General features: G+C 39.4%; 1 protein-coding gene and 1 pseudogene across 5 annotated transcripts in view; both read right to left on the bottom strand.

Annotated features, from left to right (window-relative positions):
* Window positions 1–4,404, bottom strand: part of LOC110066916 (guanylate cyclase soluble subunit alpha-2-like) — a 5,511-nt pseudogene extending 1,107 nt beyond the window's left edge. The window contains exons 1-4 of the transcript XR_016202187.1: window positions 4,396–4,404; window positions 2,902–3,042; window positions 1,143–2,361; window positions 171–320 (exon numbers count right to left, since the gene is read on the bottom strand). The product of XR_016202187.1 is annotated as a guanylate cyclase soluble subunit alpha-2-like (transcript). The remainder of the gene's footprint in view (window positions 1–170; window positions 321–1,142; window positions 2,362–2,901; window positions 3,043–4,395) is intronic.
* A 44-nt stretch (window positions 4,405–4,448) lies between these two features.
* On the bottom strand, window positions 4,449–17,671 carry LOC110066914 (guanylate cyclase soluble subunit beta-1-like). Of its 4 annotated transcripts, none has more exons than XM_089272791.1 (8): window positions 17,045–17,671; window positions 13,792–14,007; window positions 13,634–13,707; window positions 13,419–13,522; window positions 11,887–13,184; window positions 9,006–9,152; window positions 7,857–8,011; window positions 4,449–6,805 (listed from the first exon to the last, which is right to left on the bottom strand). In XM_089272791.1, exons 2-8 carry the CDS (start codon window positions 13,792–13,794, stop codon window positions 6,229–6,231), a joined length of 2,358 nt encoding a protein of 785 aa, XP_089128917.1. In that variant the 5' UTR covers window positions 13,795–14,007; window positions 17,045–17,671; the 3' UTR covers window positions 4,449–6,228. The 4 variants fall into 4 exon arrangements, with proteins under 4 accessions (XP_089128917.1, XP_089128916.1, XP_020629831.2 ...); XM_089272790.1 differs by lacking the exon at window positions 17,045–17,671 and adding an exon at window positions 15,300–15,540; XM_020774172.2 differs by lacking the exon at window positions 17,045–17,671 and having other exon boundaries at window positions 13,792–15,540.
* Between the last annotated feature and the right edge of the window lie 1,365 nt (window positions 17,672–19,036).

The raw sequence follows: 19,036 nt of genomic DNA, 5'->3' as shown, positions 1-19,036 counted from the left end.
ATACTGAGGCTAGAGAGTTGCAGTTGTAGCCGAATATCGTTCGGTTGATAGATAAAATATAAGTGATTTTTTGTGTTCAGTTAATTTTAATGCAACTATTTTTTAATTATAGTTTGCCACGTATTAAGTGTAAAACTGTGGCAAATTTAAACTTTCTTTTCAGAACATACCCTGAGAGGAAGCCCTTCAGGTGACAGTACGTTTTCTGTAACGTCAATCATTCTGAGAGCCATGATTGACACATTGACAGCATCATCCGCTGTCCCACAATCTTTCTGAAGGCCTCCGGCTACCACGTAAGCGTCCCCAATCGTCTCTATCTGTGGAGGGTTTATATGTAAGAAATCTAAGTAGGGAAATCGCGGTTCACTGAGTCGCCAAATCCACTAGACTGGCGCTGCTCTCTCAAATGAACTTACTTGGCAAAGTAAATTTATTTAAGAGAGCAGTATTTCTAACCGCTTTTGTCAACGCTTAATCCCTTGCTTTCAGCAAATCTGCAGCATGATGAAATAGTGGTTGCCATATTTTGGAGCTAGCATGTTAAAACCATTATTGATACGCCTCAACTTATAATTAACCTGGAATTTTCCAGAGATCTGGGAATGAGAACCAGACTACTCTCTTCCAGTCTCGTCCAGTCTTGATGCTGACCAAAATGAGCGAGGGCTCTTGGTAAAATATTTTTTCGCTGCCATATTGACGCGTGCGCGTATTCTGCTGATCAGGTAAACAGGTTTTACGAGAACAATTTAGTAAGTAATGATAAAAGTAACAAAAAGATTAATTTAAGCCGTCAATAGATTTAGCTCCCGATATTTACTCAAATAGAAGCGACGGAGACAGGCTACACTTCAAAGTTGCACATAACCTACGTTTTTCAAATGCATGGGTTTAAACGAAAACTGTTCCAGGCTCTCGGTCAGTGGGGACGGTCGAAAAAGCGAGCGGGAGAGCTGAGAGCCTGCGTGGTCTCCTTTTTCTCTCCCAGACTCCTCTCGTTGCCCACCCACTTTTCCAGTTGTCCCCACTGACCGAGAGCTTGGAACAGGCTAGTTTAAACGGTAAATGTGATTTAATTACAAGATCAATTAGTATAGAAACCATTCTACAGACCAAACAGCACCCCTGTCAGTAGTTACCTTATTTAGCTCCGGCTGCTCACATTTTCTGTCAAATTCTGTAAACAAACTCTCTAGCATGTTTACAACGTCCATTGGAGCACATTTGCCACAGATTGAAGTAAACCCAACGATGTCACTGAACAAGATGGTGACGTCTTCGATGAACCTTGCGGGAACTGTCTTCCTGTGAATCAGTTTCTTGGCCACATCGTGCGGAAAAATTGACTCAAGAAGGTCTTCTGTTTTGCATTTTTCAAGTGCTAGTTCGCGTTGGGCTTTTTGAAGCTCGATTTTTTAACTGCTCCATGCTTTTCTTGAGACCATCTTGCACCACGGCCTGTTCACTTAGAAGAAAAAGGCTCCTTGTAACATCATGAAGTGGAATGTCACTCAGGAAAAGAGCACTGCCCTGGAGTTCATCAATGCTCTCCACACGAGGTGATCCGAGGAACAGAGTGCAATTCGATTCCGGCAAATGAATCATTTGGCCTCTCAGTTCAACTGCATCAGGGGAAACACTATCTTCGTTACCAAATTTAACGCGCAGTAGAAACGAGCCATTTTTTCGACCCAAGATTGAGGGAAATGTTAGCTGAACTTTGGGATCTAAAAGTTCAAAGTATTTGCTAAAGTCTTTTTCCTGTGCTGATAGAAAAGGGCCAAGAAGCCTCGCCAATGACGAGCCGAGCTGTTGAATCTGAAGACTTCCGTCAAATATGACAAGAAAAGGAAACGCTGAACATAAGGCAGGCACTGAAATTTTCAAGTCCGTCGGAGACGTGGATTGATTTCTGTTCATGTACTGTAATGTCGCAAGGCTAGTTTCGACGAGATTTTGAGGACTTTTACGGCTCTTAAATACAGCATGATTCACGTTAAAATCGACTTGAAAAAGAATCTTGTTATTGTAGTCCTTAGTCACCTCAACTGTAACAATAATGTCAAACAAGACTTTTGTCGCGCTTTTGACCACACCCGCTACAAAGCCCTCCCATTCGTCGCGCATGCGTGCATCGTAGCAGTGAAGGTCGAGCTCTGATTGGTCCTCAGATGTCTTGCAGTGAAGAGAAGGAAGTTCAAAGAAACTGCATTTTTCTTTCGATCTAAGCAACTGTACAAAGTTGTTGAGCCCATTCAAGAAATCCTACAAAGAGTTTCCTAAGGTTCTTAGGGCTTTCCCGTATTTCTTGTGGCATTCTTTGAAAGCTTTATCTCCCAGTTCCTCTAGTGATTTTGGCTGTGCATTTCCTACAAGACAGTAGATGAATTTAGAATAGAATTCCCATTTGTATCGGGAGATCAGCTGTGAATTCTTTTTGTGGCAATATATGTACAGAAAACGCGCTAATTAACAGTAATTAGAACAGAGCACGTGTTTTGGCTCGCTTACAGCAGCAGCTCACAACAGTTAAACACGCTGCTAACTCTGAACGAAATAATTAGACTGACATTCAAATTGTGACTCAAATGTCAGTGGCCAAGCGGTAACACCAACATGGTTATTAAAGAACGATACAATTTAATCTCGGAACATTTTAATATTAGTAGGAGTTAGCAGCTTTATCTTGAATATTATTTAGGAAGGCCATTATGTGAACTACGGAGCTACCGGTGAGAACATTTACTCCAATAAAGTTTTACAAGTAACACGACCTTAAAAGAGTCCTTTTGTTAATTAAGTCTGTCAAAAACCTTCGCTAACATGAAGTATACTGAATATGAACTGTGACGAAAACATTACACTGGAAATGTAGTTGCAGTTGTTGTGACAGTTTACACGAGTTGTGGCTGTTACCCCCGCGTAAATAAACTCGTCTCTATGGTAAGGTCCAACCTGTTTTGTTTGCATCATTTTAAGATTTACAAGGATATTATTTAATGAACTCAAAATTCTTCTCTTACAGGACGGACTTACATTCTTGTGATTTTATGTGCCTTAAAGAGTATTTCAGGACAAACTTCTGGGGCACAACTGTTTGGAATTTCGAAAAAGAAACTTTGAATTTTTGCCGCCTTTAATTATAGCTCTCGCGAGAGAAATGTTTGATTTCGCCGCGACTTTAAAATGACCCACTTTTAATTCAACCCTAAATACACGTGTAAGTGACCGTAATGAAAAGGAAAGACCTTCTTCCGGCAGTCTATATTAGAGCATTGTAACAATTTGGAATCAGTTAATCTAATGAGACTTAAAATTTTCTTTTATTACTTTAAGTTTCATTTTGAACGGGTTGCAAGGTTGAATAATTAACAGGAAATTTGTACGTTAACCTATATAGCTATATTTGTTTAGGACGCAGCAATGCTTAAAAAATATATTCAGTAGACAAAAAACATTTTCCTGTTCCTTTAAAAGTGGATTACCCAAGTCTTAATTTAGTTGACACGACATGGCTCACTATTATGCAATACAATGTCGGTTAAATTCAGTCGGGCCCTCTAAGATGTGTGCTTTACCTATTAACATGGAGGACAACTTCGAAAAATTGTTAACAGGCCAGAGAGCTTTTAGCGTCCATAGAAACAAGATGCGCCCTGAAACATATGAAGCTCTTTCTTCCACCCGTCCAAAGAAAAATCATTAACGACACAACGCAAGCACAATAGAGAGCGGTAACCGAAAAAGCCGACATGGTTTCGACTCTAACACCCATTAGTTTATTTGTGGTTTTTCGCCAGATATAATAAGTTTTCTCTCTCTGTTATAGCAATGGGTATTAACGAAGGCAATTTTCCCAAAACCTCAGGTTGATTAAAATGTACTTGAAGTTTCTTGGAATGTCCAAAAGGAAAGTGGCTGGCCTCTGTAACAGATTATTACGTTATTTGTAAAAGCATTTTTTCCCAGAATTCTCAAATCGCCCCAAAAGGACTATTGCATTGCGCAGGTCATGAAAATCGCTTTAAAGTTGATTTCCAGTCCCTACAGCGCAGTCTCAGCGCCCTAATGTTTATAAATATTATAAGTTCTAAATCGATAAAATGCGAATCGATGTTATTCGTTACGAACCACACACCTTATCTTTGAGGCCTTTCAAATTCTTTTTTCCAACAGCTTCATGGATTTTTACAGCTGCGAGGTTGTTTCATCAAGTGGTATGAGGAAAAACGAAGCATAAAGCTTCGCATCCACAATGGCGGTTGATTTGGAACTTTGAATTTACTTCATATAAGTAGTTGCGAAATGTTTACATTTTGTGATTTCTTACGTGAAACAAAACAAATACCGCAAACAAACTCTCGAGAGAGCGCAGTACGGACTGGAAATCACCTTCGACATCATGGCAGTATTGTTTATTTTACAATGAAAAAATTCAACGAAACTGCTCGTTACAATCTTGCAATTTTAATGGAGATAAAGTAGTAGATTTACTACATAGATTTAGCCTACATGGATATCTGAGCTGGTTTAATTAGCTCTCTGTCTCCGTAACATATATCCACTTAGCCTGAAATGTCAGTTATCTGAGGGCGGGACACGACTGATATTTCAACCTTATGTCCACTTGCGTTAAATCTCTGTTAACCATAGTAAAATAGATCTTAAATTTGCACGCTGTGCGAAAATCTCCCTAGAAGGGACGTTGAGAATCATACGTTTTAGCGACCAAAAAAATGATATGTATATATTATATCTAATCTTCTGTGATTAAAAATATAGTCTTCGCCATTTAATGCTGCATACAGTTTAAGACGCCTATTTGAGTATGTATGTACATTTTCGTGATATTAACATGACGAGGATGTGAAACAATGGAGACTCCGTTTTATCGTTTACAAACTACTACTAAGCTATTAGAAGACTTAAAATATTCATCTCCTCTAATTTCTTCTATATTTCAACGTGTTTACAATAATGTAGACTATTCTCAGTCTGTTAATCACTCAAAATAATTTGTTTCTAGCTACTTTCTTTTGATCACTCCTCGTTAAAACCGCAATGTGTGAACCAGACTGGCCTGGGACACATCCTATTTAAAACTGTTTTCCTTGTAAATATTATCAGTATATTCTCAAGTTCTTTGAGTTGCTCGAGGGATGAAAGCATAAAAGGCCTTTCTCCCAAAACGGAAGCTTAATAGATAAGCGTCGCTTAGCGACATGACGTCATATGTCGTCATATGACGTCAGAAAAGTCGAAACGCTATGTACAGTGTTGCTCCAATATTGAAAGATACAAGTCTTTCGTCACTTTAACAAATAGATTCCATGCTGCCACGCATCTGTTCAGTAATTGACGATAGACGAGGTCAAAATGTGGGAAGAACAAAAAAGCGGTTCAAGAGGCGATAGCTGGTTGTGTCACTAATGTTCTCACCACATTTTGACGTCTGCTGTGGTCAAAATCGAGAATAATTTGACTTATTGTACAAAATAACTTTGATAACAAGTAAATATAATAACAACATATACATTGCTATGTTATGTTTCATTGCTAGGTCCTATGTCATGATTGAAGACTTGAACTTTCAAAGAATATATCAGTCGTTTTGAACCTGACAAGAAATCACAAACACACTTATCTACTGCTGAAACAAATTGCTTTTAAATAGCTGAAAGTTAGGTTTAAACATAAAAATTTGCGAAATTATCACGACGCCATCTTATGACGTCGTTCTTTCTATTGACCGAATTTGCTTGACGCCCAAAACACGATGACTAAAACTCTGGGCGTGATGAGTAAAAAGGGAAAAAATTCAGCTAACATTTCATTTTCTTGTGCTTTTAGCAACTTTCCAGGTTGAATATATCGCAATCAATTCGACGGCAATTTGTTTCAGCAATGGACATTAATTAAATGATTTTGTTCCTGAATTTTCTTCGGTATTTCACGACAATAATCAGTTTTGAAGGACTCTAAAATTTCAGTTTCTTGTTGATCAGTGCCGCAGAACTCTATTTACATCCAGTCCTCTTCTTCGAGATAACGGGGTCGTTTTCTCGATCTTACATTGTGATCTCCACTGATAGGGTACCTTCCAGAAGGGAGCATTTCGTTGCGGTACCTGCTGCGCAGGAACGCTACATCAGAGTGGTACGAGGCCCCTTATATACGGTGCCCCTTTATGAGGTCTCACGAGGGATTGAACACTTGTTTTCCTGACTAAGTCATTTCTAAATTGGCCTCAATCTGCTGGCTGAGCTCCACGAGTTCCGACAAGGATTCTTCATCCATTCCTATCAGGGAGGCGTCGCCGTTGATTTCTTTCCCTTCGTCCTTTTCAATTTCTTCGTCATCGTCATCGTCCTCGTCCTCGTCAAAACTCTCATCCCTCTTGAAACTGTTTGTTTTGTACATGGGACACATGCTTGCCACTGTGGTTCTTCGTCGCATGGGAGCCTTATTGTTGTTCTCTTTGCCGTTCGTCAAGTCTTCCAGCTTCTCGTTGACGGACGAAATGTCCACGGCGCTTACTCTCCGTACAGGCAGACCGTCCGGTGCATTATGACGGTAAGCCGCTGGCCCCGTTTCGCTTCGTCGCTTCGTCGAGGGGGAATGGCTCGGGGAAGACATCGGTGATCTGAACATGCAGATGCTGTTGGGGGCCACGGAGGCTGCGATGTCCATAATGGAAGGCTGCTGTCTTGCGTTCTTGCTCTTGTTTAAGAAGAAGCATGGCAATGGATTGGGAATCTCTGTGTTCGGCGTGAACTCAAATTCCGTAGACCCTCGAAGGTAACTGCATGCAAGAAAGCAAAATTAAGTAGTATCTCTTCAATTGTGTGGCTCCATTTCTTACAGATATTAGAATTCTTACATTCTTACAGACATCAGAATTCAGATCCAGTACAAGAAATGTAAGAAGATAAAGTCTGCATACGAGCCAAGTGACCCATCAGGTCGGCGCTTATCTCCGGTTTCAGTAGCATGAAGTGACTAGGAGTATTTCTACCGCCCCCCCTCCCCCGGATGGGGATGCTAGTCCATTGTAGGGTTACTCACAGCATTAAATTCGCAGGTACCCATTTATACCCCTGAGTGGAGAGAGGTACTGTGAGAGTAAAGTGCCTTTGCCCAAGAAAACAACACAATGACCTCGGCCAGGACCGCTCGATCCGGACGCGAACGCACTAACCATGAGGCCACCACGCCTCCACGCCTCTAGTGCAATAGAACTAGACAATAAACTAGACTAGACAATAAACTAGACTAGACAATAGCAAAAGCGAGTCACTGCATTTGTGATCTCGTGTCGTTTTGGTGCGAAAACGTCCTTCTTGTTGTTCCTAAGCGTTTGCTTAAGCGTCAGTTCTCGTGAACGAGGTTAGATTGTATTCGAGATAGTCAACTTAAGTGTAAGCGAGAACAGCTGCATTCGGGCAGGCGTACTGTAAGAAGTTAACTGTGCAACTTCTGATCTGAATTAGATGCGATGGCCTATTTTTAGCAAGTCAACTCAGCGATCGAACCGAATCCTGGGGCTGAGCGCTGGCTGGGAACGTAGGTTACATTGTGTTCCCCGGCCAAAAACAAAAAACAAAAAAAAAAACGTCAAATTTTCACAGTGACTGTCTCCATCCAGCAAAATAAATTGATACGGGGAGACTATCGAGGCAACATGGCCACAACTAATGAGGAGTAACCCTGCGATGGACTAGCATTCTATCCAGGGGAAAGCAAACTTGAATAAGCGCCGTCTTATCCAGACACTAGACTTCGTAAAACGCTTTACTTACTTTAGTTTACTTTCCGTACTACAGATATTTCTGTAAGTACTTATTTCTTCTCACCGTTTGGTCTCGTAGCTGACGTTGATGAAGCCTGGTTTACTGCCCGACTCCATTTTGTTCGCCAGAGTAACAGTGTTTCCAAACAAGCAGTAGCGAGGCATCATCTTGCCTACAACACCCGCCATTACAGAACCGCTGTGAATTCCAATACGAATCTGGGAAACAAAGAGAGAATTATCCTCTGCTTTAGGTCCACACTTGTTGAACAACAAAAAAGTATGCGGAGACCTGATGAAAGCAAATATGAACTTATTTGAATTGGAGAATATTAGCCGCTACATAGCGCGCTTTGTATATTTCTAAACGCTTCCCAGCTCGCACATCCTTGCTGCGCCTTAGAACCTCGACACTGTCGAAGTCACTGAAAGGTTGCGTTTTAATGCCTTTAACTGAGAGTTTAAATTTGAGGGGGTTTAAATTAAGATTGAATTTAATTGAATTGAGAAAGCAGTTTGAACAAAGGACAGAGGAGAATGAAACTATCAACACTGTTCTCGCCGGTTCTGCACACAATGTACCTCAATTTTCCACGCAGCTTTTCGCGCGCTTCAGTATATATATTCATGATGGGGGCTCGTTAATGAAACAGAAAACAGAAGATGAAAGCGGATATATATTAGCTACAGCAAAAACCCGCATATAACAACCTAAGTTTTTTCAAGTTAGCCTCCATAGGTCCTTATATAAATGGTGTTAACTGTGAAATTAGGCCAATTGGGTGCCAAATTAATCAGGGTCTTTATTTTTAAATATCGGCTTCATAAAAACACGTCCCAATGTAAAATTTTCATTGTACCTGAAGAAGGCTGGTTTGGCCAGCCGAAATATAGTACACCTTCAAAAAATCATCCTACGTTGTGTCGGTTTTTGCTTTTGCATTCTTTATTTTTGTTTAAAACAACAACTTGTACTCACGGATGTGGCCTTTATATTGAATCATTCACAGTACTGTATTGTAGCCTTATAACAATGCCGGATTTTAACCTCGAATGATTCTTATGTGAAGGGTGCTTCACTGGGAAATTTTAAGCAAACATGTTCTTAAATTTAAGGTTCTGAAACACGGGGTTTTACTATACTTGTGTCCCTGCCTGCTTCTTAGACTTGAATGTCTGATGTCTATTCTTTTCAATCTTACTGAGCAAGTACCTTGAGAGGCGTCTTGTCGACTGGTGAGAGAACCTTTTCAGAAGCTTCCATCATTGAGCACGCCATGTGAGCTACTCTCTCTGCATGATTGTCACATGGCTTTGGTAAACCACCCACTACCATGTAAGCGTCACCGATCGTCTCCACCTACGAAATGATGTTGAACATGAGCATTTGGATGTAAATTTCAAAAACCAGCTGAAGAATTTTGCTGTCAGGTTTGTAGCTGTCGCTTCTCTTGCAAGAGTAGACCGTTAAGTTTCATAACTCTAACCAAAGGTCTTAATTGACTTTTCTTTTTCAATTATCTCAAACTAATTATAGAAACCGAAACTAAAGGCCGAATTTTAGAGCGCCACCTTAACTGAACCACATTGCCCTTGCTCTTGCCGCTTAAGGCAATTACTGTCGTGATTATATAATATTAGAAAAGAAATTAACTTGCAGGAAAGGAAGAACTTGAAAATAAATTTTGCGGTTTGTTTTTCGGGTTTCAAATGTTTCTTTAAGAAACCAATTTTCTTTGCCACTCAGCAGTTGCTTTATTCACAGCTGTTAAACTTAGCAAAACAAGTACATATGATTTGCTCAGTTCAACAGTGAATAAAGCAACTGCTGTTGGTAATACAGATTCGTGACTGCTGACTGTGAAGTTTTCAGTTTTTCTACAGCACCTCTTAGTTGGGGGTAAAGCTTGGGCAACTTTGAATCTTCACGAATGCGCTATCAATTTTCGGAGTTTGGCATCAATTAAGCGTTTTGAAAACATATGTTATTATTTGCTCCAAATGTTGGGGAAAATTTTAAAAATATTATATACATTGTCGGAAATAAAATAAGGGAATTACATTGTCACTAACTGGAATCAAAATATGCAAATATAATTTACTCGAAATTTTAAACGGTTACCTGCCTCGTGAATTCGACTATGGTCTCATTTTTTCCAATCGGATAAATGATAATAGCTAATTGATAAACGCGAATTTTAAAATTTTGAATAACGGTCAGTGTTCTCAGGTAGACCAAAATCCAATACATTTACTGAAATTATTTTAGCGTTGTTTGCCTTCCAAACAAGATGGCGGCAGAAATCAGTAAGAAATCGTTTGATTGCTTGCATAAATTACAGATTATTTATAATCGTATAAAAATGACTTCTCAAGTTGTAATCAGCTGTTTCAATTTTAAGTCTGGCGCCGGGGACACGGGAGTAGAATACGATTGAGACAGAGGCGGTTAATTGTCTTGCATGAATATTGTAATTTTCGTCCTGGTTAAATTGATCTCTAGTTTTCGCGTTTTGCGACTTCATGTTCCACGACGGAAGAGAGAGTATTCGCTTGCAGAGTACATTTCCTAAATTTGATAAACGACAAACGCTTCAAGTTATAAATAATCTATAACTTTTGCCAGTTCATTTGGAATTCATAGCTTAAACGACAAGACAACAAATAAATGGATGATATTAAAGAGAAATGAGCGAATTTCGATCTTTTTCTTATCTCTTACATGTTTAATTTCAAATTGTTTTTTTTTCTTTTTGAGTCAGTGCAAGAGTAAATTTACCGAAAGCAAATAAAAGACCCTTAGCAAATTGCGGCCCACTGCGATAACATAAAACATTACCTCCAAATAATTAGAGGTAGTAGGCAGTTGTTTGTTATCGCAATTTGTGATTAGGATGTCATATAACTCATTGGAAAAAACAACTGTCAATTAAAAGAGTTTTAATATTTTGGTTAGAGAAATAGCCAAAATAACTGATAACAAAAGTTATCGTGAAGGTTCAGTGTAAATGTCGTAGACATTTTTGACATCACAGAACACCAAGATAACCTATCAAAATTTTAAGACGATTACGCAAAAATTTATTTGACAAAATTTTTGCGAGCGATAAAGAAACTTTTTTTACCAGAAGATCACAAGTACAAATTTTTCACCAGCACGTATTAATTTCGCGAGAAGAGAGAGAGAAAAAAAGAACATTTTATTTGTTGCCATTCAGGTATTATGCTAAAATTCAAAATTTCATCTAACCAACCCCCACAACATCCTGACAAGTTTTTGTTTTGTTTTCCATTTTAAGCTCTTAATCTTACTACTTTCCACTTTTGGTTAAATATGCTCTTGACTAAGGCGAAAATATCCTGATAAAACCGAGACATAAACTGACATACCCCTGTAAGTAAAATTGAACCAAAATTATTCTGAGTGCCAGTCGACAATCTGAACGAGAAAAACGCTACTTGGGGTCGGATTAGAAAAAGAAAATAAATAAAACCCTCTTATGCAAGAAGTCTGTAAAGCCTTTTTAAACAAATACGTCTGTCACATGCGTACAATAATCAAACATCGGAGGCAAAAATTTGCATAAAATGTTTGGAGTAGCTGTATAAATGATGAAGAAACAAAAATTGTGTTAATGAAAAAAGTGTCTCTAGAGGTGCCCACTTCTTATAAATGATTAACCCTGAAAGGCCAAGACAAAAATTGATTTCTCACGCAATAAGATTCTGATTATAAACTTGCAAAACTGAGTTTTTATTGTATTTTTTCGCTTATCTTGGAAAATAAGCGATTAAAATCTGACGGTATATTGAGATCAGCGAACCGCAACCGAATAATTTGATGGTCGCGTCTGTTTGCCTTCGTCGCGGAATTAATTCGCGGTTGATCCAAAATGTCATCGCTGATATAACACGCTATACATAGGTCGAGGTCTTTTCATGCACGGTAAAGTTGCAAACATTTGAAAAAGTCGCCGGCTTAGTAGTCCGGCGTTTAGGTAAACATTTGTCAATCACAGAAGACGAGTCCCCGTAAATGTCAATAGCCGAGTTAAAAGGCAAGAATGAAGATTATTTTAAGAGTATAAACCTACCTTGTAGACGTCGTTCATCCCGCTTAACATATCGAAGTAGGTGTAGAGTTTATTCAACATCCGTACAATGTCCATGGGTACAATTTTGTCGTCGGAACACAGCGCTGTAAAGCCGACAATGTCACTGAAAAGAATTGTGACAAGCTTGTAGTTTTCTGCTGGAACCGGCTGATTCAAACGCAGTTTAGCCGCGACTTCTTGGGGCAAAATAGAGTGCAGCAACTCGTCCGTTTGCTTCTTGTTTTCCGTGAGTTTGCTTTCAACTTTCCTTAGGTCGTTGCTAGTTTCTTCCAGCTTTTCCACCAATTCTCGCTCAGCTCTCCTTGCTTGCGACATGAAGATAAGATCGCGCGTAGCATCGTGGACGGGAATGTCACTGAAGTAAATACCCATTTGTTTAAAACTCTCTAGGTTGCTCGCCCGAGGGGAACACAGAAATAGCACACTATCGATCTTAGGTATATATATCATTTGACCCTTGAGGCGCAGTGTTGGATTGGCCACACTCATTCTCCGGCCGTCTGAAACATCGTTCTCGCTGGGCAACGGGTGGGTAAGTCTCAGAACGGACTGTTTTGCTGAGACAATAAAAACTGTGTTGATGTGCGACAACACGGTATCGAACGTAAATTCCATTCGCGGTCGGACCAATTCGAACGCGTCCTTGAAAGGAAAGGGGTGACCAGTGGTAAGCCGTTTGTTTAAGAGTCGCATCATTGCCACCCCTGTTTGCGTGATGTTCAGCTTTCTGTCGAACATCACGTGAAATGGAAACGCTTTGCAAAACGATAACAGATTTATACGTCCGCGCTGTTTCTTTGCAGTTTTGTGTTCACTATCCGACAGCTGTACAGTCTGTTGGCCCGGAAGGGTGTTTAAATCAAATGTTTGTAGGCCGAGTTTGGAATGGGTTGCATTTTTACAACCTGTCTCTCTTATTGAAAACACAACATGCCCGAGATCGTCTGAACGCGCTTGTTTTACCGTAACTTCAACCTCGGTATTCAGCATCTCCTTAGCAACAGCTTTCACGATTCCGATCACAATATGCTCTAAACCCTGTCTTCGTGAGTAGTAGTGGAGCAGTAACGTTCCGTCAGATGTCTCTGTACAGCGAAAGGAGGGTGCCTCCATTCCAGGATAGATCGTGGCTAGATGGTCATGCAGCGCATCCAGATTGCACAAAAAGTCTCGCAGATTTCTGCCCAGAACTTTCAGAATGCGATCATAGCCAGACTGTACACAGTAGTCCAAAAAGTGAGCGCCGAATGCCTCCAAAACATCGTTTAAAGCAAGACCTGAAATAGGTAATTGAAGATCGTAGTTTATGTTTTCAAGATTTCGAGTACCGTCGGCAATTTTACACTTTGACCTACTTAGCTATCATCACAAGTATTGCAAGAAGATTTATGGAATAATACCTCTTAATGTCTCATTTTCCAGAATACGTTCTTTAACAGTGCTACCCAAGTACCTTTCCGGTATATGGATAATTCTAAGAAAAATGAACAGGTTGCTGGTAAAATGCATACCTAACGTTTCGCAGGCCGCACCAACTAGGCTCAATGTTTCCTCGTCGTCGTAAACTTTGTGAATAAGGTACGAGCCGCCGTCGAGCTCAACGCCAGCTTTCTCGCTAAAGAAAAGAAGAGAGGAAAACAAGAGGTCCTTGCGTTACAAAGTAATCGCTTTACGAATAAATCGTTTTCAATTCAAGCCGCTCGAATAACATTAAATGTCTTCTTACATGATCGATCGCCACACATCTTCGCCAAACTTGCTGATAACCAAGTCTGCAAGAGCGCAGTGTACAAAGCCATACTGCAACAGGAAAGGAAATACCGTTACAAACTTGCTAAACCAACGTTGTGGAAGATTTTGGTGGCACATGTGTGAAATCCTTACCATAATTTTGCCAAAAGTCCGCAATGTTGTTGGGCTGTTTTGTCAACCGACTTTCGGCTTGCTTCTAATGGTTTTCTTGATTGTTTGCGGTGTCAGTCACGTGTCACTCTATCTACCAAGGCATCTGGGCCGTAATTATTAGCGATAGCTCCAACTATCCAATCAGTATGTATTGCTTTTGTCAATAGGCCACCTTCACATTCTAAAGTGGCGCATCTGAAAAGCAACCGGCTTGTCAAAATTCGCTCTAAACACTGGCGCGTTCTAACCTACAGCAGAACATCTGATATTGCAATCGCGCTGTTTGAAACATCATCACTGTATCTGACAAGTTTCACTAGCTGCCTATCGCACATCCGTTGTTACCATCAATGCGCAGACCATTGCAATCATGACACAACAGAACTTAAGCACATAATTCCACATTGATTATTCACTTTACTTCGCGTTCTGTGTGCAATCAATGTGAAAGACAAACAAGCAATTCAGGTAGCTCGACGCTTGGTGTCAAAGACCTCTTTGTTGGGTGCAAAGTTTTCTTCTATCAGGTTATAATTACAAACATTTCGTGTCTTCACGCTTCTTTTCATAGTAAAACGATAACGTTGTTGTCAACACGGTCCCGTTCGATCGAATGCGGCGAGGTCAATTGTAATTTTATACTCTCGACGACAACAGAAAAATGTAATGCTCGACGGATTTTTTGATTGCCTTTTCTCTGTATTTTGATAGAAAGATCGTGATTGAACAGCAACGTGACAGTCCATTGTTTGAGGTAATCGGACATTCACAAAAAACCTTTCCAAAACGTCTTTTGATTGCAATGGCCAGTGAAGCAATATTGTAATACCAAAACAACAGCGGGGGGTTTTGCACTCAAATCGTCGAATATCGTTTGCGCGGTGGAGTGTCGTAAAATATATCGGCTTAACTTTAAATGCACCAAAACAAAACTTAACCAAAGGAAACGCCTTAATATATAAGTCAACCAAAAGTATATGATAGTTTTAAATGCTGTTATTGCAAAACAGATCCCCTGGGTACAATCGAGGATTGAGCGCGCGGTCGCTGTTATCAGAAAGTCCTTTGACTTATTTATTGCTTTTGAACATAGGATAATTTAGTAAAACATTCTCTTTACGGCTTTTGCCGTCTAGATGATAAGAAGTGATTTTTGCCCCATGGCATGCGTTTGATATTGATTGTTATTGAAGGAGTCTGTTCCTTCATTTTGGCTTCATTAAGGCAACCCAATATGACCAATTTACTCTATAGTTGATTCGTACTGATTTCCTTATCAGTTCGTTTTCTCGTTTCATTAAAAACCTTAGGTCGAACTTGTCCTAATGAAAAACAACACCAATAAGATTGCTGTTCTTAAATCGCTTCTTTTAGTTTTCGCGAGAGATGCTCGGAAAGCCATTTTGTTATGCCTGAACCGTCGGGAACACACAGAAACAAAGTTTGAATCGAAAATTACGGAAGCATCAATTACCGACTGGCCTTACCTGGTTTTTGACACTCTGAAAATCTGCTGATCCGATCAGATTAAAAGTCCGTGTGAGATTAGGAGCTTTCGCTAAACTGATCAGCGAATTATATTCGAGGGAAAAAAATTAGCGCGCAAGATTAAATGCAATAGCCATAACACTATTTCAAAAATAACCGGCTTAGTTTGTGAGCATACGTAAAAAACGGATTTGTCGCCTAGCAGCGGCGAGATTTTAAAAGGTTTTAATTTTAATGTGCTCTGCCTTGATTCAAAAGATGTAAATTCACTAGCATGAACTGATCAAAGGAAGACCAATATTAAAACAAATTCCTAGAAATTCAATTTAAGGACCTTTTTTCCATCGCCCATCTAAACAAATTCAGACTACAAAGCTTGCCGAAAAACTGTTAGAAATCGATTTTAAAATATAATCATTGTATTGTAAAGTTTTTCGATTATAAAATGTTTCGTGGGGATGTAAAAGGTTTTGAAATACTCTTGCATTATTATGCAAAAATTGAAAAGCCGGGAAGCTGAACAACTGATGGCAACCTCTAGTTTAGCAAATGAAGTGAATCAAAAATTCTCGCAATAAATTTCTTTTTTCTTTGGCCGCGAATCCCCCCCTATTGTAACTTCCCGAGGTTTTCATCTATATATTTAAGAAGTCTCTGGCACGACACTTCAAATGTTGTTTTTCTGACCTTTGTCTCTCAGGTACCTAGCTCTGATTTCAAATAAATTTGTAGCACAACTTGTTGAAAGGCATCGGTTGTTTTCCATTTCAAAACAATGTTTGAGTGAAAATGCGATAACAAAAGGAGAAATATGTAATAGCAAAGTTATTGAATACAATTCACACAAAAACTAACTGATCAAATTTACAGTATTGGACTGCACAAAAGCTTTCCAAAAAAAATTACCCATTTCAGTAAATGTTATTTGGCAAGAATTGTCTACTTGTCACCTCAAAGATTGTACTCGCCTCTACAAGTCTTTTCATATTATAAAAAAAGTCTGTTAAATTAAGCTAATTTAAATCGGAAAAATTATGGAAAGGTGTCGAAAATTAAAAAAAAAACGATAGGAAAAAAATTAGAAAACATTGAGGCTACTCATGGTAGACTTAAACACAATGTACGTATGAAACATAACGTCGAATCATTGGAAACAGGCAAATAACATCATCATACGATAAATTAATAATATTTTAGATAAACATGTCAACTCACCTTGTTGCTGAGCATAATATAATTCGACACAATTTTTTATGGACTTTTCGGGCGACAACTTATTTATGCCAGCTTTTTCCATTCCTTCTGTACTCTACATCGACTTCAAATTAAAATCAGTAAAGAAAATTTCCTGTAACATATCTCACTGAGGACTTACCATTTTTAACCAAAAATTTTGTCGTTGTGGTTCAAAATTTCAGGTTCCGTGATTCGCGGGCAGCCAGATCAAAACATATTTCCATTAGCCAAGATTGAAAAAGAGCAAATATGAATTGTAATTTACAGCCATTATATATGTCCTATATTTGGGAATATCATTTCCAGTAATGTGTGGCAAATTGATAAGGCTCTATTCTAAATTTAATTTTCCCGAACCCAATCTGATGGGATCCAAATTGGATGTTAATTCACTGCATTGTCCCACACAGAACATTCCAGTCGGTAACCCATTAAGATAAAGCTAACGCAACTTTTCGCTGCAAATTTCTTTAGTTAGAATGTACATAAACTCCAGCTGTTATTGTACCTTTTTATCAGATATGTGATTAAATTCAATGTCTTATCTGGGCCGAGAACATTTCTCAGTCAGAATCGAACCGTGGCGAAGATCTTTAGAAGGTAATTTGTCACGAGGCGAGGCGGCGCTTACGATGAAATTCTTTCACGCGCTGAGGGATGTCATCTGCCACACGACTGTTTAAAGAATGTTCACAGATTTGAAAGGCCAACAACCAGTGCTAATTAAATCAGTCAATCGTTGTATACAGAGTCAACCCTCTTGTCATTATGGTATATCCCCTTACATCAGAATGCTGTTTCAGCTGACTGATGCTAGAATGTTTCAGGTCAAGTAGTGCTGGAATTCATTCTCAGAATTGATGAGATTCCACAACAGAAACCCACCAGATCGAAACTGTGTTCTTTATCTCTTCCACTTGAATCACCCTCGTTGGAGGCTATCTACGAAATGGCCCTTTTTTTCTAGTCTCTCGAGCGTGACGCGAAGAGCGACTGCTCGCCTTCCCGCGAGCGTCCATTCCTCTTCTCTCCCGTCCTTTCGCGACACGCGCGACAGACCAAGATCAGTGGAGGGAAGCTCGTGGTCTGTTTTCAACTTAACCATTTGGATAAGATGCCCGTGTGAAGAAAAGATTTGAAGGATGAATTGTATGTTGCCACAATGTAAAGAATGTTTGTCGTACTCCAAAAGTGCAAATTGGCTAATACTAGCAATAATCAAAGATTATTTTTAGGGTCTATTCGACGCCTTCATTAGCCAACACTCAACCTCTGTTTATTCCTAAATTCAACATTTTAATGGTAAAGTATCCTGCCACAATGTAAAGAATGTTTATTGTATACCAAAACAGCAACTTGGCAGTAATAATACATTTACTGTGGAAAGCATTACAAACCAATTTTGTCTAGACATACTTGAATAGTCATAGAACCACTTGACACGATTATCACAGAAAACATTTCTGTTAGGATACTTCTATGTTATCACGCAAATGCAACCGCGAATACGCCCTTAACTGTCTTAAAGGAGAAACCCTTATCAAATATATTTGGCCTCGTCTCTCTATGACCAAAATTAAATAGTTTCTATTAATCTCTGTACCCAAGAAACAGGGCGAGAGCAAATAGAGTTTTCTTCTTGTGAGCTAGTTTGGTGAGAGTGAGAAAAAGAGTTGGCTACCATCCACGCGTATTCCTGTGCCGACAAACAGATAGACAGAGTTATTTCAAGGTGTTGTTTTACAGTTAGAAAATCCGCGACCTCTTTAGATCTATCTGCTTAGATCATTTGACCTAAAACTTGGAGATTTTTATGATTACTTAATATTTTCTTTTATCTTTATCTGCATGTGCAACAGGCTGCACTACAGTTCAAGGTGAATGCCGGGTGTTCAAAGATGCCCAGAATGCGATGTCGAGCGAGAGATTAAAGCTATCTTGTTATGAATTCTTGGCAAGAGAAGGTGGATCATTTTCTGGCGTCAATAGATCACTGTAAAGGCTCATGAAACAGACTGTGTGGGTTGTACCGTGATCGATCATTCGTCATTTATCATGACAACTGAATGAGAGAAACATCTGAAGCTTTTGTAAACCCTCGCTGACGTGCCAGAGAGGTTTCCAAATGGCTTTTTCGATCTGAACTAGTCCTAGAAAGTTCACTTGTGTCCAGAAATGTACGCAGTAACGAAATTGGCAGATTTGAGGAAATTTCGTAAGACTGAGTGAATGCCTCATGGTTTTGACGATATTGGCGAATTCAAAGCAAAATTAGCTTAGCGAAATTGACGAAAGACGCACGAACGAAGAGTGGCAAGCGATGTTATCGATCAAGTTCGTATCTGATGAAGTCCGTGGGCTCGGACATTTTTCGACGGAATTCCACCAGAGTCACCAGAAGTATAAACGTGCTTGTTCAATGTCGACTAAACTGATACTCCAAGCAAGTTAAGATCCCATAAAAGGGTTTGCTACTATCATACCATTCAATTCTTTAGAG

This window comes from Orbicella faveolata, unplaced genomic scaffold (assembly GCF_042242905.1).
Source record: "Orbicella faveolata isolate gen_17 unplaced genomic scaffold, um_ofav_v1 contig_35, whole genome shotgun sequence".
NCBI lineage: Eukaryota > Metazoa > Cnidaria > Anthozoa > Scleractinia > Merulinidae > Orbicella > Orbicella faveolata.
The sequence above is the reverse complement of the archived record's forward strand: the minus strand, read 5'-3'. Positions and strand labels throughout refer to the sequence as shown.

Coding starts and splice junctions, on each gene's coding strand:
- LOC110066914 (XM_089272789.1), bottom strand. CDS start 13,794: ATGGTAAGGATTTCACACATGTGCCACCAAAATCTTCCACAACGTTGG. Junction 13,523..13,633: donor GATGTGTGGCGATCGATCAT/GTAAGAAGACAT, acceptor TCTTTTCTTTAG/CGAGAAAGCTGGCGTTGAGC. Junction 6,806..7,856: donor GTCAGCTACGAGACCAAACG/GTGAGAAGAAAT, acceptor TCTTGCATGCAG/TTACCTTCGAGGGTCTACGG.